Here is a 22324-nt window from a genome sequence, read left to right as displayed (position 1 = left end):
TCCCCTGTAGTATCCACTCCAACATTTTTTCCCCCATTCATTCATCATTGCGTGGCAGACAATCATCATTTGACCTCCTGTAGACAACCCAAAAAGTGAGTCAGTGACTGCAGGAAAAATAAGCCGACTTCCTGTGACTAAGTGACACTCGGGGAGATGAGGTTAGCCCAGCCCAGTCGGGAGGAGGCGGGTTTAGCTTAGCGGTTAGCGGCATGGTGTCATCTCATGCAGCTGTTCCAAGCTGCCCCTTTCTAATGTGATTTGGAAGCTACGTCAAATGAGATCATGCATCATGAAAATAAAATGCCCACCCCCCTGCATGCTTTGGGAAAAAAAATGAGTGCCTTGGCGTGCTGCTTTGCATCATTGATCACACCGGTGGATTTCATTTCATTTTTCCTATATTGAGTCACCTTCGGAGCGTTTCTCTTGTCCTCCATCAGTCATGTAGAGAAATATGGATAGTGCAGTTTGTCACTGATACTGACTACACTACTGCCCCAAGTCATTAGCTACCTTCCGATGATCCTAGCAATCACTGTTATTTTGTATAAAAAAAAAAGCAACAAAGTAAAAAAAAGAGCAACAAAAAAGAAAATTATCATTAATGTGAAATCTGGTAAAATTATGTTATAGACGTTTTACCTGTTTTCCTGTATGTGTTTCTCTAATAATGATAAAAATACAATCATATTCGATATAAATAATCACAATAATAAGAGATTAAAGGGGAATAATAAATAAATGTTTACTTTTTGTAGATTAGATGATGCAGAGTGCACACATTTTTTTAAAATGAATAGAATATTGTAAATATGAACAATTATGATATGTGATGTTAAAATCATGCATTTTATTAGTAATTATATATAAAAAATATCTAGCCATCCTTTTTTGGACATAGAATGTCAACCTATTAACGCTCGATGGATCCCACAAAGAGGTGACGGCCGAACAATGTTTATTTCCATCATGCCCTTTAGTCTAACATCACACCATTAAAGCACGATGGGACGATTTTTTTTCATAAGTGCCGCACAGACTGAATTTATTGGCATCAACCCATTTTTATCCCGAGTGTTAACACTGCCTCACTCGATGAAGCCGCTTTTAATTGTCACAAAATGTCACTTCATTGAAGAATTTGCATTCAAATTGCTTATTTAACGACTCGACGTGTGCGGGTCGATATCTCAAAGTCCACTGTTTGTCGTTTCAGCTGTGAAGATCAGCGCAACGCACACAAGGAAGGAAGGCGGCCTTTTCCTTTCCAGCGATAAGGTAAGTTTTGCTTGTTAGCACCTGTCATCACTCTCGAGAGTGTGCAACTAACACATGGAAGGCGTATTTTGGTTGATTTAATTTGCAGAGGTAAAGAGAGCTTATTTTAGCCATTGTCTGAGGGTTGCCATAGTAACATGAAGCTAATTGATGTGAATTAAAGCTCTTCTCCAGTGAAACTACTCTTTGAATCTCACCTTTTTTGCAAATGGTTACTAGGTATATTTTTTGTTTTGGCTTGGATGGCTTTTTTTTGCTATCTCTAGTGTTGTATGAGTTTTTGTAAATGTGATTCATGCTGAGTTGCCATTTGATTACCGTATTTTCCGCACTATAAGGCGCACCTAAAAACCTCAAATTTTCTCAAAAGCCGACAGTGCGCCTTATAATCCGGTGCGCCTTATATATGGACAAAGTTTTAAAATGGGCCATTCATTGAAGGTGCGCCTTATAATCCGGTGCGCTTTATAGTGCGGAAAATACGGTATGTTTGCGATTGAGGTCATAGGTCCTGTTTGATTAAATCAGAGGATGATGAAGTCAGACAAGACCATTTACCTGGGCTAGGAAAAAACAATGGTAGTCAGATAGAGCATAGTTCATGTTTGGTGAAGATAATGGGCCGTGACATAGAAGAGAAAGTTCTGCTGTTCTTTCCCGCAAGAATATTAAATCATCTTGAAGTGTGTACAGGTCTCATTTTACCTCTAACATGAAATCAGAAAATATTTGAGTTCCGTCACTCCATGACGACAGACCTTTATAAGCTGACTCGGCTTTTCACAGGCCAATTAAGTGGCAGCATCTGGTTCTGCGCCGCAGATGAGGTTGGCGTTCCAGCGGCGCATCTCCGCTTTGCAATGTTTTTTTTGTTTTTTTTAATGAGCTAGCGTAACGTGTTTGTCCCCAGTTGGCTTCACTGCATGGACACCCCTCCCCAGATGTGAGCTTTAAGCACTTGGGGGGTAGTTAAATGTAGGATCCTTTTGATGTGACCCACCATGTTAAAAATGCTGACACCGGCTCTCCACCTACCACCCCCCCACACACACACTTTTTTTTTAGCCCCGCTCCTAAAGGGCTGACAAGGACCTAATTAGAGTTTGATGGAATTTTTTTCTTTGTTCTGACATTGGTCTCATTATTGAAACACTCATAGTTGGCCTCTTTCTTGTTGATGTGTGTTACAATGGTACTTTATTTAAAAAATGAGCCCTAATCTTACCTAATTTGGGCAAAGGGGGGAAAAAGTGTCTCATGAGACTTCGCACTGTTACTTGTATTTGCAATATTTTGGTGGTTGGCAGTACTAGTACTATAAATATATTAATTGTGGCAAAAGTTATAAAAATATTGCAGGCTATTTTTCCAAAACCATGCATCAAATTGTTCTGAAATCATGCAATAGTCCCTTGAGGAAGATTTGCTTTCCACGAATAAGGATATTTCTCCACATCGTCAGTGACAAGCCGACACTGAGACAGCAAAGTCTTGCTCACTGGGAGCAATTACCAGTGCAGCAGGACACTGCGACGACGGATGAGTCGGCGGATCGGGTAACCGTCTGACTTTGGTGACTATCCTTAGCCGTGATGCGACGGCACGAACATGACAGCAACTGGCAGACTCCCGTTTATTGAATCACCTGCTCCTCTGAGGTCTTGCGGACGACGAGCATTGGCCTGCTTGGCAGACTTGTCCGCGTGGCTATCATGCTTACAAGAAAGCTTCTAAAATAGCAAACGAGTCATTGAGGTCCCTATAGTCCAAATCTCTGAGTTCATCTAGTTTTTTTTTGGAAAAATGAATTTCTATTAATTTATTCTAGTCCTTTACATGACCTGATAGCTTGTTAAGTGTGACGTGTCTGGTATTTAAACAAAGCTCTTTAAAAGTAAATACGTACTTAACATTCCCTCCTCCTTCCGCTCTCTTTTCCACCTATCCATCTTGTCATTTTCCTTAACCAGTCCAAGCCTCACTTTCCTTTTGTAAGCAAAAGCAGAGCACAATAGTGTGACGTTCCCTTAATGGTGCACTTGACATGACATTTGTTTGTCTATCTCCATTTTGCGGGTCAGGAGCACAATTAGTGTTTGTTTTGTGACTCATTCCAGCGCTGACCTATATATGAGACATGAGAATTCGCCATATGTAGCCAAACTTTGTTTACTTACTTAACCAACACTGAACCTGCGCCTATATCATGACGAATGTTTGTGCAGATGTTTACATCCTGTAATCTTACTTAGGGTTGAAATTTGGCCCGATATTGATCAACGTGCCAAAAAGATCAACTGTGGTTTGCATTTAAATCTCAAGCAGATTTCCTCTTGTGGTCGAGAGGCTTGACTAATTCGATTTCCTGTCGTTCCCAGTGAAATGATGATTCGGGAGGGAAAAAAAACAGGAGACAAGTGGATGGTGGTGAATGTTCAAGCTGTGTTATTTTAAAGGGAGTGTTTAACAACTGTTTGCCTGCTGTATGAGATCCCACCCAGTCACCTGCCTCAGTCTTCCTCATTTATGTGCACACAAAGGCAAAACAACAACAACAAAAACACCCTAGAGCTAACCATTAGAGACCAATATGTTGTGCTCTGATGAATCTTTAAAAATGTGTCCAGTATTGCTGTGAATTAAAGTCAAGTCATGAATACTGAACGAAAAGCAGGATGTCAAACCTTGACTTTTAAAAAAAAAAAAGATATCATAATAATAATAAAACAATTTGAAAGTGGGCTTTTTCAAATGATAGCCTAAATAGAACTGTTTGGGATGAAATGTGTCGTGTTTATATTGTGTTTGAACAAACACTGGCTGTAGAATACATCTGGCTCATTCTCATCGAGTAGTTTGCGCAAGAATGTGGTCAATGTGACAAATATCCTTCTGAGTTCAGTTGGCTCTGATACAAATGTAGGAATGGATCTTGTTTGTGTGTAGATGTTTACATTGGCCGGACCTACAGGTTGACACCACGTCTCTGTGTTGTGAATCGATGAGACAAATGTTTACACCAGATGTGAGTGGACATATAGATTTGGACTATGTGTGAATCTGAATGGAGCGGACATGTTTGCGACTGAGCAAACCGACTGTTTCGATCTTTTTTTAGTCAGATGTTTGTTTACATTCTGTGCACGACAATATGAAAGGTCAGACAGGTGTTTAGATTTTTGTAAATCAATGGCTTGGGATGGGCGATCACTGGTATAATTTATAGATTTCAGACCTAAATTTAAGGTATCGAGGACTCCCGGTGGCTGCCAATACCATCCACCGATACTTTAAAAAAATATCTCTTTGGAAGTAGTTCACAATAGCTGTGAAGCGGATCATTTCCTTCGTTCCTTTGTTTCAAGATCTCAAGAAACTCGTCATCATGAAACCATTTGCTGTAATTTTCTTGTCTCCTGTAAAACCTGTTGCACATCCTACAGCGAGTTCTTATCTTTCTTTCCTGGCCAAGTGGGCGTTACCCGAGGCCAGCAATAATATGCCGCACATCTGCTCTCTGGAAAAACGCAGTTGTTACGAGGAAACTAATTTATCGGCCAACCAGAGAAGGCAGATGGACTAATTATCACGATGCTCCAGCCTGGTTCATTTGCACAAACTAGGTTAGCGACATGCCCATTGCCAAATATGAAGTTGATGCTTTCTGGCCTGGCTGGGACTGCTGACTTGTGGGCCGTGCTATTATTGGATTAGAGGCCATGTTACAGTAATAAGGTCTGGGTGTGCTCTGCATCATCGATCTATCAAACAATGGCTGCATGCTCCTGCTTTCTGTCTCTGCTTACATGTCAGGACTCACGTCGGCACTCTGTTAGAAAGGGAATTGGGTCTGCAAAATGTTTTTGTCTTGTAACTGTATTATATTACGATGAGAATAATCTTAGTTGATTTTGCTTTTATTATGTTTTTGCATTTGTATTGTTATTCATTTTGTCAGAGTCTCGGCTCAGATTGCTTGCTCGGCATGATACGCTTACGTGAGGCTGCAGCAGATAAAACAGTGTAGGTGTCACTGGTGGGTTGGGAGACGAGCGAGGCTTTGTGCTACTGACTCCTTATTATTAATCATCGCACTTTTTTATTTCATTTTAAAATATCGGTGAGCCACGTTCATGCACACGCCGAACGATGTTTAACGACATTACTCAGGCCGATGTAATCCTTAAAATACCTCGTCGTATTCACATCGCCTCCCCGCAGTCAAGAATGGGCGGCGGAGCGACACCTTCTGCCCCGGGTGCGAACACATATCACATAGGAAGCAAATTCTCCACGTGTGAGTCAGGGTCAGGAGCCAGACGGGCCAGAAGAGAAGCCTGTCTGTGTCTTTTCCTCTGCGGCTCATCCATAATGACCTTTTACCTCTAACCTCAGACACAGAGGAATCCTGCGCCTCCTTCATTGCTATCCAGACAGGAGATCCTTTGTTAGAATGTTTGAAAATGATTTCTGTTAAATATGGAAGAGATGCTGTTAGGCAGATCCAAACTGAAATATTGGCAGCTTTTCTTGAACAAGACCAAATATTAATATTTGGGCTGATTAGAATTTTCTCCTTGCTTTGGTGTAGCTGCAACCCCGCTGGCCAAGATGGTGGTGTTGTCGTTGAAAATCTGCGTGCGCCACTGCAACGTGGTCAAGACCATGCAGTTCGAGCCATCCACGGCCGTCTACGACGCCTGCAGGATCATACGCGAGAGAGTTCCCGAGGCGCAGACCGGACAGGGTGAGAATACCGGAACTGTGAACTCGCTTGACGTGAGACAAAAGTATTGGAACACCATTTTATTTCACAGAGTGAAAATAAAGAGCAATGATTTATTTGTCATTTTTTTAAGAACATTTGTGATTTTAAAGGAAGTTTGGTCTCAATGTGGCTTGTAGTTTACACTAAAATCCTCATGTTTGTGGTCTAGCGTCGGATTATGGTCTGTTCCTGTCTGATGAAGACCCCAGAAAAGGCATCTGGCTGGAATCTGGCAGGGCACTTGACTACTACATGCTTCGCAATGGGGTAAATATTGCAGTTTATATATGAGTGTGTGTGTGTGTTTTTTTTTTTTAAATTAATTTAATTATTTTTAATTCATTTTAATTATAATTCTCAGAAAATAAAAAATAAAAATGTAAAAATAACTTATCTAAAGTCACTGCATATAAAGTGAATTTGAAATGCACCAAAGGTGTAATGCGTGACTGTGACCAATTTTTCCGCATCGAATCTCTCCTCGTTGTAATTGAACCAAACGGAAATGTCGGGCTGTGATAGGCAGCCGCTAAATTCGCTTTTTGTGCTTTCTATTCGCTCGTCTCAGCCCCGCTAAAACCTGGACCCATTTGATCATTTCCTCCGCGGGCACATTCGGTCTCGCTCTGTGCTTCATCGCTATTTCATTTCACCCCCCCCCCCCTCCCTTTCTCCTATCTTTGTGTTCACCCCTCTTTCACATCGCAGGACATTCTTGAATACAAGAAGAAGCAGAGGCCCCAGAAAATCAAAATGTTGGACGGGGCTGTAAAAACCATCATGGTGGATGACTCCAAGACAGTCGGGGAGCTGCTTGTGACCATATGCAGTAGAATAGGTACCACTCAAACCTCAAACTCGAGAACTATATGAGGCAGACGAGCTAACCACATTGCTCCCATACTGCCTGAGGATGCAGAGATAAAAATATATTTTTTATAATATCCGTAAAGATTGTTTGCATGACTGCCCAAAAGCAATAAAAACATCCCAAAAACTCATCTAATATTAAGATGACGTATCTAAGGCATGGCGATGACTCTTTCCCCTGAAGGAATCACCAACTATGAGGAGTACTCGCTGATCCAGGAGACGGCGGAGGAGAAGAAAGAGGAAGGGATGGGAACATTGAAGAAGGACAGAACGCTGCTGCGTGATGAGAGAAAGATGGAGAAGCTCAAAGCCAAACTGCACACTGACGACGACTGTGAGTTCCCAGCTTTTGCTCATCCTTGTTTTAAAAAATAGAATCTGCCATCATCTAAAATGTAATAATAATACATATGAATAGTAAAACGTATCAATGGCTTGTGAAAATGCGAATTATTTTGCTAGTGAACTGGCTGGACCACAGCAGGACTTTCAGGGAACAAGGCGTGGAAGAGAGCGAGACACTCCTGCTGCGACGCAAGTTCTTCTACTCGGACCAAAACGTTGACTCCAGAGATCCGGTCCAGCTCAATCTTCTTTATGTGCAGGTTAGGCCCCCAGTCAAACACATTTAGACATTTACAGATATATATACATTAATCTTGCCCGTCTCTTTGATTGGTTCTGATGGGCGACAGTTTGAACATTTTTCATTCATTATGTAAAAATTAAGACATCACGTAATTTGGAGGTCGTGCCATACAGCACATGAATGAATGTTTTTATTTATTTATTAAACTCCAACAATGAACAAACCAGAAGATGATTCTGTATATTTTGTATTCACTTCTATGGAAAGGGGATATTCAGATAGTAGCAGTGGGTCTTAAAGTGGAATGTGGAACAAGGAGGCCTGAACTGTAGCCAGGGGGCAAGGTCATGGAGTACCTCGCACTTTGTCAGCTGGATCTTGTAAGAAGTCGAGAACAGCTAGTAATGTGGGGCCGGGGATCTGGTTCTGCTTAGAAGTCTCTGCAGAATCACTGTAAGCGATTACATGCGGGTTGACTCGCTTTTAAGAAGCCGGTGAGGTCATCTTGAGGAAATCCAGTGAAGTTTTATTAACTCTTTACTTGTGGCCATCAATCATGAAAGGGGACAGGGGGCTGGTTTCAATAATATGAAAACAATCTGCAAAACGTGGTATCTGTCAAACATCTACGTATCCTGTATTGAACTTAGCTACTGATTTCCCTACCTAAAATCATCAAATTAAAACCGTAGTTACCCAAGATAGAAACATCTGAACATGTTTAATATGATTTTTCATTTGAGATTTTGTCCAAATGTACTATCTTGATGGATAGCTTGACTGAATGATAAACAAATAGAAAGACTGCGAAACGCTCAGAGAGAAAAAATGAATGAACAGGAATGGGCAAGGAACAGAACCTTGAGGGACTCCGGACTTAACAAGTCTAATATGTGAATAAAATGCAAGGTAAGGTTGACTGAAGGCAGAATTTTTGATTGGTGTTAGTGTTGTCTCTCCCTACCCTATGCAGTTACTCGATATAGACAGCTAAGCTGCCATTTTATCACCCTCGTTCCACTTTAATATTAATCCCCCATTAATGGATGTCATTTTGGCATTGCGTATTAACCACGGGGATTAACATTGATGGAGTTTTCTTTCTTTTCAGGCTCGAGATGACATTCTGAATGGTTCACACCCAGTGTCCTTCGACAAGGCCGGCGAGTTTGGCGGCATCCAGGCTCAGATCCAGTTTGGACCTTACATCGAGCACAAACACAAACCTGGATTCTTGGAGTACGTAACGAAACTCCCTTGCCCTCATTTGTCTCTCCTCCAAACACAATTTCTGATTCTTCTTTTCAAATCTTTGTAGCTTGAAGGAGTTTCTTCCCAAAGAATACATAAAGCAAAGAGCATCTGAGAAGAAAATATTTCAGGTGAGGCTATGTGGTTACTTATTGAGGAGGTTTTCCACCCTCAACCAATCTTCCAGAAGTTACATCAAGCTGTGATGTCACTTCCAGGAACACAAAAACTGCGGAGAAATGACAGAGATCGAAGCCAAAGTGAAGTACGTCAAACTGGCGAGGTCTCTACGGACTTACGGAGTGTCGTTCTTCTTGGTCAAGGTGGGCTCTCAATAATTTGATTCAAGAGATGAAAAAGCTAGCCTCTGGTTCTACTTTCTTATTGCATTTGAGTTAATTGAGAAAAGACCAAAAAAAAATATAAAGTGGAAGCCTTTTATCTCCCAAGTGACATCTACTTGTGGAGCTTTTTGGATTTCAGTGGATAAAAAGGGAGTTGAAGAAAATTACCCAGCAAGTGTCTAAGGTTCACTTCAATTTTTTCCTTTCCTTTCATGTCCTGTAACAAATATCCCCATTGGTCATTTCCCTCACGCTCGCTGTGAAAACCAGTAAAACTAATATCCAATATACCAAAAATAATGAATTGTGTATTTTTATTTTTTTTTAGAATGAGATCAAATGAAGTATTTAAAGGTAATTAAAATTAATTCCCAAATAAGACGTGACATATAATGCTCTAAACTTTAATAGGAATTTTTTTGTATTTTACGATACCACCATTGCTATCAAACAGAACTCGTTAAACCTGTGCAAAAAAAGTCCATCGTAAAAATGCAAATCCTTGTTAATAAATCAAAAACTATCGACAGGAAATACTCATTCATCCATATGCACTGCTTCTACTTTAATCGCGAAACACGTAAATCTCAAACGTTCGCCTCTCCGCCTCGTCTCGGCTTTCATGTGGAATCCGCTCGACCTTTGTCATTTGGGGTTCGCCTTGAGTGTAATCCGACAGAGCAGAGGCATTTAAAAATAGCCCTGCCTTCAGTCCCCCCCCAACCTTGTAACCCCCTCGAGATTCCACGCAACTGACATTCCCGCCATAACTTTTACACAAGTGGACCCCAGTGACCCGACGTCACGGACCGTCACGTTCTGTCCATCTGCTTACCGTCTGCGCCGAATCTTTTTTTGCGTTTTCTTCTCATAGAATCTTAGTAATGACAAATCCAGTGTGCTGCTCCAGCTGTTGTAAGATGAACGCATTGCCAAACACAAATACAAAAACCGACCCCACGTCGACAACTAGCTAACAGACTTTTTTTTTTTTAACACAGGAGAAGATGAAGAGCAAGAACAAGCTAGTGCCACGCCTCCTGGGCATCACCAAAGAATCTGTGATGAGAGTGGACGAGAAGACCAAAGATGTGGTGCAAGAGTGGCCGCTCACCACCGTCAAGAGGTGGGCCGCCTCGCCCAAGAGCTTCACCCTGGTAAGATTGAAGGCAAATAGTTTGGAATTTGCGGGACGAAATAGAATTTCACACCACACAGAGACTCAGAAATTCTGTTCATGAAGTAGATTTGGAAATCATTTTTATTATTTTACTGATTATGAAACTTGGACTCTGCTGTCTATAATTTGTTCCACACCAGAAATTGCGTTTATATTTAGTGCCGTTCTCCTGCACGCAGCGTTTGTCTTTTTTCATCGTTTGCCCTCACCCCGAAGCACACTTGGCCGTGCCTCTCTGTTGATGAATCAGCACTCCGGGAGCTCAGTCAACCCGAGCGTTTCCCTCGCTTCTTAAATTCCCTCGTGCGCTTGTTTGACTGAACGCCTCTCCTCACTCATCGATATTCCACCGTGCGTGTGCGGCCACAAGTCAATGAGCAACACGGATGACTTTATGCAGAAGCAACCCACCTGGTTTCCCTTTTTATGATGTTAATTCAGATGGTTGGGATTACTTTGCTGCCTTGTGAACTGCTAATTAGCTTTGGGTTGGATCTCGCTTCTGGTTTTCTCTAAGGTCAAAGCTTAAAGAATTGACGTTACTGTGTTTGTCTTTGTGCAGGACTTTGGCGAGTACCAGGAGAGCTACTACTCGGTGCAGACCACCGAAGGCGAGCAGATCTCGCAGCTCATCGCGGGTTACATCGACATCATTCTGAAAAAGGTGAGGCGTTTATCTCCACGCGATCAAACAATATCCTTCAGAGAAAGATAACATCTAATTTGTGTGCAAGCGATATGTCGAAGCACCTTTTTCTCTCGATATTTGGGATATTATCACCTGTCCTCACTTGGCAATAATTTCCTACTCTTCCTTACAAAAGTAATCTAAAAGTGTCAGAGTGTAAGGGCAATTTTATTTATTTATTTAGTGATTTGTTTATTTGATTGATTGATTTGTTTATTTGAATTCTTGTTTCCCTTGATCATATCAATTATTTAATTTTGTCTGTCAGTTGTAGGCAAATGTAATAAAACGCAAATATCTCGTTTTTTATTTGTGCCGAGTAGGGGACATTTCATCGTTTTTAATAGTAGTACTTATTTTCCAAGTGTTGCTAAGTCAAATCTGGATACTGTATATAATTAAAAAAAAAAAAGAACTCAAAGAGCATATTTTTTATCCCCACTGTACAGAAACAAAGCAAGGATCGTTTTGGGTTGGAAGGTGACGAGGAAGCAACCATGCTTGAAGAATCTGTATCGCCTAAAAAGTAAGTAACAGCAAAATAATAACATATTTAATTCGAGCCAGTTCAATTAAGAAGGAACTACATTCTTGGTTTCCCTGTATGTACAAGTTTATCAGCCGTGCCATGATGGTGTTATTATAACAACACAATGTTATTGCATTCTAGTGTTACAAAAACAACATATTACACACTGAGTTCTTTTTTCCAATTTCCTCCTCCACACCAAATTGGAGCACAGTTCACGCATCTATCTTCCAGGACTTCATTTCACCACACCAGCGCTTCCTCCTCTGGATTTTATCGTGGGAGATAATCTCCAGAGGAAATTTTGCAGCACTGGGAAAGCGCAAGCTCCATCCAAACATTTCCTGATTAGACGTGCAAGCTCATTTTCCAGTCCGAGCTTCAGCTTCCCATCGAGGCCATCTCATTTTTCTTGTTATGATGTGTGATGCTAACCAATGCCGCTCGGACCTTCAGGTCCACCATCCTCCAACAGCAGTTTAACCGCGTGGGCCGGGCGGAGCACGGCTCTGTGGCGCTGCCCGGAGTGATCCGATCCGGCTCCATCGGCACCGAGTCGCTCAGCGTGGGCTCCATGCCGTCTCCTCAGCAGCAGATCACTATGGGTCAGATGCACCGTGGACACATGCCACCGCTGGTAAGAAAAGTTTCTCCACAATTAATTAACATGAGAGACACGAGCCAAAAATGTCTTTTTTAAAAAGCTGAAAAATTGCTATTCCAGAGAAATTGAGTTAAATTGAGGCAGACTTGACAAAACTGTCTCAAAGCAAGACTGTTTATTTAAAAGATGTTATTTTTCCTGTGCAGAGTTCAGCCCAGCAAGCTTTAATGGGAACCATCAACACCAGCATGCAGGCCGTGCAGAAGGCTCAGATTGATTTGGGAGAGGTCGACGACCTGCCTCCACTAGGACAGGACATGGTATGTTCATTCATTTGTGTTTTCACTATCTTTGTGGTTGTCCCATTGCTAAATGTGAAGCGTTTTGTTATAGCTTCCCTGTATAAATAAAATTGTATTGACATTGTGTGCAGGCCTCCAAAGTTTGGATCCAGAACAAGATGGACGAATCCAAACACGAGATCCACTCTCAGGTTGACGCCATCACCGCAGGAACCGCTTCCGTCGTCAACCTCACTGCAGGTCAGTAGCCGCCATTTTTATTTTTTGGTTTTGCGGTCTTTCTAAAGAAAACGTCACTATTTAAGTCCTCGATCATTTCTCCCCACCAGGCGACCCGACCGACACGGACTACACGGCAGTGGGCTGCGCCATCACAACCATCTCGTCTAACTTGACTGAGATGTCAAAGGGCGTTAAGCTGTTGGCCGCTCTCATGGAGGACGAGGTTGGCGGCGGCAACGACCTGATGAAGGCTGCCAGGACGCTGGCGGGGGCCGTGTCTGACCTGCTCAAAGCCGTGGAGCCTGCCTCTGGAGAGGTAAGGGAAATCGATCGTCAATGTACAGATAAATTATATAAAACCAGACACCGGGTTTCAGCAGATTTTTTTTTTTTTTGGCCAAGTGTGTGTCCATCTGTTTGTAATGTCCTTTCTGTTGAATATTCCTCACATTTTTAACCAAGATGAGCAAACATTTTTTATAACGCAATATCATTTTTTAGAGGTTAATACGTAAATTGGCAGCTTAATAGATTTTGAATTACGGCAAGTTAGCAAGCAATTTTATTTTCCGGTAACACATAGGGCTTTCTATATAATTACCTTTCTTTGTTGTGTCCAAATTAATTACACACCCAGAGGCCCCGGAATGAAATGTGCAATCTCTGAGTAATGCGACTTTGCCTCACCACTTTTTTGAATGTGCATGTATGTGCGTTGTACATTAAAGAGCTGTGAGTGACGTGAAGCTGACTGCAAGGCCTTTTCAGACAGCAAGCGGCTTGTTGACCCGCCTACTTATTAATAATGGAGTTGACTTTATGGACTTGTGCTGCAGGGACTGTAACGATATGCCTGACATTTATTCAAAGTTGTTTGTTTCTTCTGTAGCAGCAAACCAAAAAACATTTGTCGGCTAATCATGATGCGTAGTCCCTTTCATGTGTAAGGATTTTGAAGAATTAGGGCTGCTCTTCCATGTTGGAATATTTTCAAATGAAGCATTGAAGCAATGTAAAGTAGCTTAAACAGGTTAAGCAGAAGCCCTTTTCAATGGTGTGTGTATATGTGTGTGTGTGTGTGTGTGCAGCCCAGACAGACGGTGCTGACAGCAGCAGGCAGCATCGGCCAAGCCAGCGGAGACCTCCTCCGGCAGATTGGAGAGAACGAAACAGACGAGAGGTTCCAGGTAACCATGGTGCCCATTTGTTTGTCAAAACGGTGCACTTCAAACTATTATGAAAATATAATCATATGATAACAAAACTCGTCTCCTTAGTTTTCCTCACAGTGTGAATCAATATGTATAACCTTCAAACATGGCCGCCATATATTTTTTAAATTTATCTCTCGGGTCCTTCTGACTTTGCTTCCTGTGCAGGATATCCTTATGAACTTGGCCAAGGCGGTGGCCAACGCCGCCGCCATGTTGGTCCTGAAGGCAAAGAACGTGGCCCAGGTCGCAGAGGACACTGTTCTCCAGAACCGAGTCATTTCCGCTGCCACCCAATGTGCCCTGTCCACCTCGCAGCTGGTAGCGTGTGCCAAGGTACTGCATAAACCCGAATCAATCTTGCTAAGTGTTCATTTCTTCTCATGGCATCTCCTTCCACATGCTTGTAGGTGGTGAGTCCTTCTATCAGTTCCCACGTTTGCCAGGAGCAGCTCATCGAAGCCGGGAAGCTGGTGGACCGCTCGGTGGAGAGCTGCGTCCAAGCCTGCCTCTCGGCCACAGAGGATGGAGAACTCCTCAAGCAGGTTCATTGTTATTTCCTTCCCCGAGAAGGTGTCGTGGTGGCTAAACTTGGACTCATGAGAGGCTCCTGTTCTGTTTTGTAGGTTAGCGCAGCAGCCAGTGTGGTGAGTCAAGCTCTAGAAGATTTGCTGCATCACGTCCGCCAGTACACCTCCAGAGGAGAGCCCATCGGTCGCTACGACCAAGCCACTGACACCATCATGACCGTCACCGAGAGCATCTTCACCTCCATGGGAGATGCAGGTCAGGCCGAAAAGCTAGTGTCACATGCAAATTTAATTTGGGGATAAAAAAATTCCCATTGTCGTGTATGCCTCCCGCTCACAGGAGAGATGGTCCGTCAGGCCCGGGTTCTGGCCCAAGCCACCTCGGACTTGGTGAACGCCATGAGGTCGGATGCAGAAGCTGAAGTGGACATGGACAATTCTAAGAAGTTGCTGGCGGCAGCTAAATTGTTGGCCGACGCCACTGCCAGGATGGTGGAAGCGGCCAAGGTATCATCTTTGCTCTCTTTCTTGCCATCCGACTACTCGCTACTACTACCATCTCTAAGATTGGATCCTCTGAAATTGTGCAACGGTACTTTAATAAAGTCAACGAGTCATTCACTTGGAATTAAAAACATCTGACCTGACACTGACCTGTACTCTTAGTTTGACATTTTAATTAAGTCTGTACAAGATTATAAAACAAAACTCTGCCTACGCTCATTGTCTCACTTTGACTCCTGGACCACGATCAAAGCGTAAGAAACATCTCAAAACTGAAAGTTGGCAATGCTGTGCATATGAATGTTAAGTCACCGTGATTCCAAGCGTGGCTTAACGCTGCTCACTTTCCGTTTGATCCTAATTTAGCTTGTGTCGTTGCCTCTCAACAAATTACTGTAACACTACACTTGGTACACATTCCTGCCTTGAATCGAAATGAAGCCTAAAGGTGTTGTAGCTAATAATACGACCAGTCTGAAACTTAGTGTAACATACTATATGACATTTGGGTTAGCATGCTAAAATAAGACAAGGCGAGACTAATTTAGGAAAATAATTTATCTGATATGAATAGCTACCTATTTTCCACTGTGACTATAAAAATATGCTCTCAGCTATTTACTTCGAATGAAGCTTTAATATACCATCAGTTGCCTCTACACATATCAGCTGAAATTCATCTCAAAGCTGTTGCCATGGCGACTGATAAACTGATAAGATAAGACTTCTGGACACCGCTCATTGTTTGATTTCCTCTTCCATTTTTGCATGTTATATTGCCGTAGCAAAGCGTCCCTGGGATTTGGAAAGCTTGTTAGCGTTGGCTCGCTCATGCACGCCGTGTCATCATTTGTCCCTCTGGAAGGGTTTTAGCAGGTTTTTATAATTATGCAAATGACTTTTTTTTCTTTAATTGGCGACAATAGGCAGACGGCGGAGTTAAATTCCACTGGTCTGGAATTTAATTTACCCTCAAGAAAAATAGCTGCTTTTCTTGGAATGATGTGCGTTTGCCTTCAGGGTGCAGCGGCCTATCCCGAGAACGAAGACCAGCAGCAGCGACTGAGGGAAGCCGCTGAGGGTCTGCGAGTAGCCACCAACGCCGCCGCTCAAAACGCCATCAAGAAGAAGCTAATCAACAGACTGGAGGTCCGCGGGAATCCGATTTGGGGCTAAGAGGGCAGAAATGATCATTTGAACCATTTTGTGCGATTCAGAATGCCGCCAAGCAAGGCGCAGCCGCTGCCACTCAAACCATCGCCGCCGCTCAGAACGCCGCCGCCTCCAACAAGAACACAGCCGCTCACCAGCAGTTGGTTCAGAGCTGCAAGGTGGGCAGGATTGGGTTATAACAATCAGTTTATGTTCATTTGTCTCTGTCAGTCAAGTATAATGACCAACCACCACACATCAACATTAATCAGGATTTTACATCTTACTGTATTTTCCGCACTATAAGGCGCACCTAAAAACCTCCAATTTTCTCAAAAGCCGACAGTGCGCCTTATAATAAGGTGCGCCTTATATATGGACAAATATTGAGCCACTACAGCAGGCGTGTCCAAAGTCTGGCTCGCGGGCCAAATGTATACATCTTATATATGGACAAAGTTTTAAAATGGGCCATTCTTTGAAGGTGCGCCTTATAATCCGGTGCGCCTTATATATGGACAAAGTTTTAAAATGGGCCATTCATTGAAGGTGCGCCTTGTAATCCGGTGCGCCTTATAATCCGGTGCGCCTTATAGTACGGAAAATACGGTAACTATAATTGACCACCGATTTTCTGTAACTTAGGCGGTGGCTGACCACATCCCTCAGCTGGTCCAAGGAGTGCGTAGCAGCCAGGCCAAACCGGACGACATCAGTGCACAGCTTGCCCTCATCATTGCCAGCCAGAACTTCCTACAGGTGCAACACATGACACCCACACGGGTTTACCAAAATGGAATATTGAGACTTCATGTCCCAGAGTTGTCAAGACTACCTTGGAAATGAGGCCGAAGAAAGTATAAATAGAGATAGGACCATGCTGGGATGTTTTTAAAATGGACCCACAACCTATTTTCTTTTTATCTAATAGCTCAAGAAACACGCCTGTGGTGGAGTTTCTGTACGAGCTCGTTGATTGAACTGCTCTATTTCGACAAATTGTAGCCGCGGGAGTTTATTTGCTCAACAGAAGGTTGCTATTGCACAATGTTAGCAATAAATTACAATGTATGTCAAGTGAAGTGGAGTTTAAAAGGACTATTCTGGAGAAATGGCAAGAAATAAAGCAGTCTGGGTGGAATTTATATGTCTTATAGCTTTGCAGAAAGTAAACCCTAGATACACACAACATTGTGGAGCAGCCATTTAAATCATCATTTAAGAAACTACTACTTTCACATCTTAGCCTGTTTACATGTCCACATAGGTGCTGCTGTTTTGCTTAGCAACCGAGGTCAAATCGGATCAGTAACTCTTAAACGTCCATACGTGAGCAATAGCATCTAGGGACAGCCATTATCATAACCTTTATAGAGTTTTGCTTTACACAGCAAATTTGAAAATAGATCAATTTCCTGTATGCTCCCTGTTTTACATAGCCCGGGAGTAAAATGGTGACCTCCACAAAGTCATCAGTTCCCACGGTGACGGATCAGGCTGCAGCCATGCAACTGGGCCAGTGTGCCAAGAACCTGGCCACTTGCTTGGCCGAGCTGAGGACAGCTGCACAGAAGGTAGCAGACAATTCTTCAATTTGTGTTTTCTATTTAATACAGAGAAATAGTTCATTTATAAAAGTACTGCGTAGAAATTGGCCAGTCGCATCAGTGTTGTCGATTTGCTCAGCTGCTGAAATGTGCCTAGCAACAAGTGACATTATATGAAAACAAGATTTGAAACAAATGAATTGCCAGTTTTTCCTAAGACTTGTGATTTTTTTTCTAGGCTCATGAAGCTTGTGGCCCCATGGAGATTGACTCTGCTCTCACTGCCATCCAAACGCTGAAAACTGAGCTGCAGGATGCCAGGCTGGCTGCAGGCAATGCACAGCTGAAACCGCTGCCGGGAGAATCGGTAAGGAGAAGTCACTTTACTCATTCAAAATAAGAAGTTTCTATTTCAAATTGTATGTTGTTACATTTTTCTTTAGTTGGAGAAGTGCGCTCAGGAGTTGGGCAGCACGTCCAAGTCAGTTGGGTCCTCCATGGCTCAGCTACTCACCTGTGCTGCACAAGGCAATGACCACTACACAGGTTGGTACTGCTAATTAACTTCTGCGTAGTATGTCTATGAATCGGAGCTGGGTACAAATAAATTCTCTTTTTTTTTTTTTTTTTTTTAAATAATGCACATGCTAACTCCTGTGCACTAGGCATAGCAGCCAGGGAGACGGCGCAGGCCTTAAAGACGCTGGCCCAGGCGGCCCGCGGAGTCGCCGCCTCCACCACCGATCCCAAAGCCGCCGCCGCCATGCTGGACTCGGCCCGCGACGTCATGGAAGGCTCGGCGCTTCTCATCCACGAGGCCAAGGAGGCGCTTATCTGCCCCGGTGATGCTGAGAGCCAGCAGAGGTTGGCCCAGGTGAGATCTGACAACATTTAACAAAAATATAGCCCTAATTTGCAGTTCTTCAGACTTTTAAAGGTTACTGAGTATATTTTCCAACCATTTCTTATTGTACTAGAGGTCTTAAATTGATACCCCAAAAAGTTAGTGAGACTTCCATAAACCTGCAATTGCCTGATAGAGACTTTCTGGTAAATATTTACATGCAGGCAAGGGAAGTAAGCAGCTCAACATCTGTCATAATAAGCAAGGGAAAGCATTTTAATTAATCAGGTGGCATTTTTTATGAGCAAAACATCATAAATGATTTATGCCTTAGCATCTCATTTTCCCCAAATTCATTAATGCTGTAGGTTGCAACAAACACAAAGATGGTGCTGCTTTGCTAGTGCGGCTGCATTTTGTATTTAGAAGGTCTTTGTTGAACCTGCAGGTGGCCAAGGCCGTGTCTCATTCACTGAACAACTGCGTCAACTGTCTGCCTGGTCAGAAGGACGTCGATATGGCTCTCAAGAGCATCGGCGAAGCCAGCAAGAAGCTCCTCATTGAAAGCGTGAGTTGAAGCAAGCCATAAAAAAATGTTTTTATAAGCACAGGGAGTTAATAAATGCTGCGTTTAGATCCCGCCGCCTTCCAAGACCTTTCAAGAGGCACAGAGCGAGCTCAATCAAACGGCGGCCGAGCTGAACCAGTCTGCGGGCGAGGTGGTTCACGCCTCCAGGGCCTCCAGCAGCCAGCTGGCGGTGGCGTCGGGGAAGTTCAGCGAAGACTTTGACGAGTTCCTGGACGCCGGCATCGAGATGGCAGGGCACACTCAGGTCCGTTTTGCTTCCCGTGAACTTGACACAAAATAATACGAGACACTGCCAGAGGAGACGGCCAAGAAAATGAAATAATATCAGATCTTATTTCCTGCTACCTTTTTTTGACGTTTCCATTTTCTAGGTCAAAATGAACAAAACCAAAAACCCATTGTGACCACCTATTATGCATTTCGTAACACAAAGCTCATAAATAATAACATACAGTATTCATAAAATACAAAGCACACCTTCCATCAGAGTAAAACATTCATCTTCCTGGTGATTCAGCACATTTGGGTCAATATCAGTAAATAATAAAAATTGAGCCTGTCAAGACCAGCCATAAGGCAGAGCTTGTATACATTTTATAAAGCAAGGCACAGCAGTATTGGCAGCCCAATCATCCACCCATAACCATAAATTATAGAATTCATCCAGCCATTCATTTTTTATAGCGCTTGTCCACATTAGTGTCACGGGTGAGCTAGAGCCTGTCGCAGCTGACTTTTGGCAAAAGGCGGGGTCCATCCTAATCTGGTTACCAGCCAATCACAAGACACATATTTTGAATTTAAATCTTCAATTAGCTTTACATGCAGGTTGTGAGATAAAGCCAGTGCTGATTGTTATTTCCCAACTTCCCTATTAAAAAGAATAACTGCACTATTTCCCAATTGTGCTTTCGTTGGCTTGAAAGTTTTTCTTGCTGCTGTTGTTTATTTTGTCTCACATGGCTCGTCCTCACAGAAGCGGGACGACCAAGTACAGGTGATCGGTAACCTGAAGAACATCTCCATGGCCTCCAGCAAGCTGCTCCTGGCCGCCAAGAGCCTGTCAGTGGATCCCGCTGCGGCCAACGCCAAAAATCTGCTCGCAGCCGCTGCAAGGTACCGCCGCTGATTTTTATGCTTTGGAATCAATAGTCGCGCTAAGTGTCCTTCCTTTCATAGCAGGTAGTGTCGTCGTGGAGAGCCCGCATATCACTAGTGCTCCCTCTAGTGGTAGGCAAAAGGATCACTGAATTAAATTTTTGTAAATCTTAAATTCACGTTTTTCTAATCTAGCATCGTTATAGTTGTATTTAACTTTTAAGTGTATAAATTTGGAATGTACAGTGTCGCAGTGGCTAACAATATAGAATATAGTTTTTATGAATACTTTATTTACTGTTGGTTGTTATGGTGTTACATGAGAGAGCTTTTTTTTACTTGGTGTAAAAAGCTTGAAAGTGACTGCTTCAGAGTGTAATTTTCCGGTTCTCGTTTCAGAGCTGTAACCGACAGCATCAACCAGCTGATCACGCTGTGCACTCAGCAGGCGCCCGGCCAAAAGGAGTGTGATAACGCCCTGCGAGAGCTTGAGGTAAACCACACTGGTTTTTAATCATTCTGGTTCCCACCAAGCAACAAGTAGGAGGAGTATGATTTGGCTCTGTGTTGTTACGCAGATTACAATTTCAATTGGTTTTGTGTAAAAGGCAAAGGTGGGATAATGTTTTACCTCTGTGTAAAAGAAGTTACTAAAAAATTTCCAGGCTGTCCGAGGAATGCTGGACAACCCCAATGAACCCATCAATGACCTCTCCTACTTTGACTGTATCGAGAGTGTCATGGAAAATTCCAAGGTAAGCCTTCCAGGTCTCCCTACTGGGAGATTAAAACATCCCTCATCTCACAATCTGTCACTCTGCTTTTTTTTATTCATGTCCCAGGTCTTGGGAGAGTCAATGGCGGGAATTTCCCAGAACTGCAAGACGGGAGATGTGATGTCATTCGGAGACTGCGTCAGATTGGCGTCCAAGGCCCTTTGCGGGCTCACCGAAGCTGCAGGACAGGTACGTACAAATTCCCAAAGGTCATTAATTCCTGTGAAGTGATTACAATGTTCCAGCACTATATCGTGGCCGATTATTTACGCCCCGCAATTTCAGATTTTATTGTGGAACGTATCGAACCATCTGTTACTATATTGTGGAAATCTCCAGTTTATAGTTATCGCTTTTTTTTTTTTTTTTTTACTTGACCTTCACAGCTTTGATTCAAAATGTTTTCCTCTCAATTCAATTAATTGCCATTATAAGTAAGAAAATAAGTTTACAATATGTTTAAAAACTTGGCTTAAATATATTTCAAGTATTAATTTTAAAAACAAAGTTTTATTTTAATATCTAAGTTGTGGCTTTTCACTGATAGTAGGCAGTTCCATACACACCCAAGACTTTTTTTTTTATTCTTAGGCATCCTACCTGGTGGGCGTGTCCGACCCCAACAGTCACGCTGGTCACCAGGGACTGGTGGACCCCATCCAGTTTGCAAAAGCCAACCAGGCAATTCAAATGGCCTGTCAGAATCTTGTGGACCCAGAGAGTAGCGCCTCCCAGGTACATTCCGCCATAAAATAAAACAGACTAACAGGTATTGTTGTTTATTGTTTCTCACCTTTAAGATACAATCAGATACTTTGAGTAAATGCTGCAGTGGCCTCTAATGGACCATGAATCTTATGGGCCTTATTTTTATTTCTCCTTAACATTGCAGGTGCTCTCAGCAGCCACCATTGTTGCAAAGCACACGTCTGCTCTGTGCAACGCCTGCCGCCTGGCCTCCTCCAAAACCACCAACCCGGTCGCCAAGAGACACTTTGTCCAATCAGCTAAGGAGGTGGCTAACAGCACCGCCAACTTGGTCAAAACCATTAAGGTGGGTCTAGTCCTTCCAAAGCCTAATCAGACAGATCACATGTCCATTCAGGACTTAAACCAGTAGGCATTGGATTAAAGAATCAGTGGAACATGACAGCAAGAGCTTGTTTGTGATTTTCTCTCTCAGGCTCTCGATGGAGATTTCTCAGATGAGAACAGGAACCGGTGTCGAGTGGCCACAGCTCCGCTCATCGAAGCCGTGGAAAATCTGACGATATTTGCCTCCAACCCAGAATTTGCCAGCATCCCGGCTCAGATAAGCCATGAGGTCAGTCACAGACTTTTTGTGTAGTATACTAGGAAAAAGGCATTTTATGTCTAAACCAGGGGTGTAAAATTCATTTTTGTCACGGGCCGCATTGTACTCAGTTTCCCTCTGAGGGCCA

The 22324-nt window shown here is 42.9% G+C and overlaps 1 protein-coding gene across 2 annotated transcripts in view; it reads left to right on the top strand.

The window, feature by feature from the left end:
- The window catches only part of tln2a (talin 2a), a 50345-nt gene that overhangs the window by 12346 nt on the left and 15675 nt on the right, over window positions 1–22324 (top strand). For both annotated transcript variants that reach the window (XM_037247433.1, XM_037247432.1), the window contains exons 2-38: window positions 1220–1281; window positions 5873–6028; window positions 6219–6316; window positions 6758–6887; window positions 7104–7256; window positions 7385–7527; window positions 8623–8750; window positions 8830–8893; window positions 8981–9085; window positions 10108–10263; window positions 10849–10950; window positions 11424–11500; window positions 11960–12140; window positions 12314–12427; window positions 12541–12649; window positions 12739–12947; window positions 13720–13818; window positions 14011–14178; window positions 14253–14387; window positions 14469–14628; window positions 14713–14879; window positions 15897–16025; window positions 16094–16207; window positions 16674–16787; window positions 17468–17602; window positions 17814–17942; window positions 18019–18121; window positions 18241–18449; window positions 18868–18987; window positions 19055–19252; window positions 19985–20124; window positions 20506–20599; window positions 20772–20861; window positions 20949–21071; window positions 21474–21617; window positions 21775–21936; window positions 22066–22206. In XM_037247433.1, coding sequence (XP_037103328.1) covers window positions 5893–6028; window positions 6219–6316; window positions 6758–6887; window positions 7104–7256; window positions 7385–7527; window positions 8623–8750; window positions 8830–8893; window positions 8981–9085; window positions 10108–10263; window positions 10849–10950; window positions 11424–11500; window positions 11960–12140; window positions 12314–12427; window positions 12541–12649; window positions 12739–12947; window positions 13720–13818; window positions 14011–14178; window positions 14253–14387; window positions 14469–14628; window positions 14713–14879; window positions 15897–16025; window positions 16094–16207; window positions 16674–16787; window positions 17468–17602; window positions 17814–17942; window positions 18019–18121; window positions 18241–18449; window positions 18868–18987; window positions 19055–19252; window positions 19985–20124; window positions 20506–20599; window positions 20772–20861; window positions 20949–21071; window positions 21474–21617; window positions 21775–21936; window positions 22066–22206 — 4779 coding nt within the window. In that variant the 5' untranslated portion in view covers window positions 1220–1281; window positions 5873–5892. The remainder of the gene's footprint in view (window positions 1–1219; window positions 1282–5872; window positions 6029–6218; window positions 6317–6757; window positions 6888–7103; window positions 7257–7384; window positions 7528–8622; window positions 8751–8829; window positions 8894–8980; window positions 9086–10107; window positions 10264–10848; window positions 10951–11423; window positions 11501–11959; window positions 12141–12313; window positions 12428–12540; window positions 12650–12738; window positions 12948–13719; window positions 13819–14010; window positions 14179–14252; window positions 14388–14468; window positions 14629–14712; window positions 14880–15896; window positions 16026–16093; window positions 16208–16673; window positions 16788–17467; window positions 17603–17813; window positions 17943–18018; window positions 18122–18240; window positions 18450–18867; window positions 18988–19054; window positions 19253–19984; window positions 20125–20505; window positions 20600–20771; window positions 20862–20948; window positions 21072–21473; window positions 21618–21774; window positions 21937–22065; window positions 22207–22324) is intronic.

This window comes from Syngnathus acus, chromosome 3 (genome assembly GCF_901709675.1).
Source record: "Syngnathus acus chromosome 3, fSynAcu1.2, whole genome shotgun sequence".
Classification (NCBI taxonomy): Eukaryota; Metazoa; Chordata; class Actinopteri; order Syngnathiformes; family Syngnathidae; genus Syngnathus; species Syngnathus acus.
This window is presented reverse-complemented; position numbering and strand designations above follow the sequence as displayed.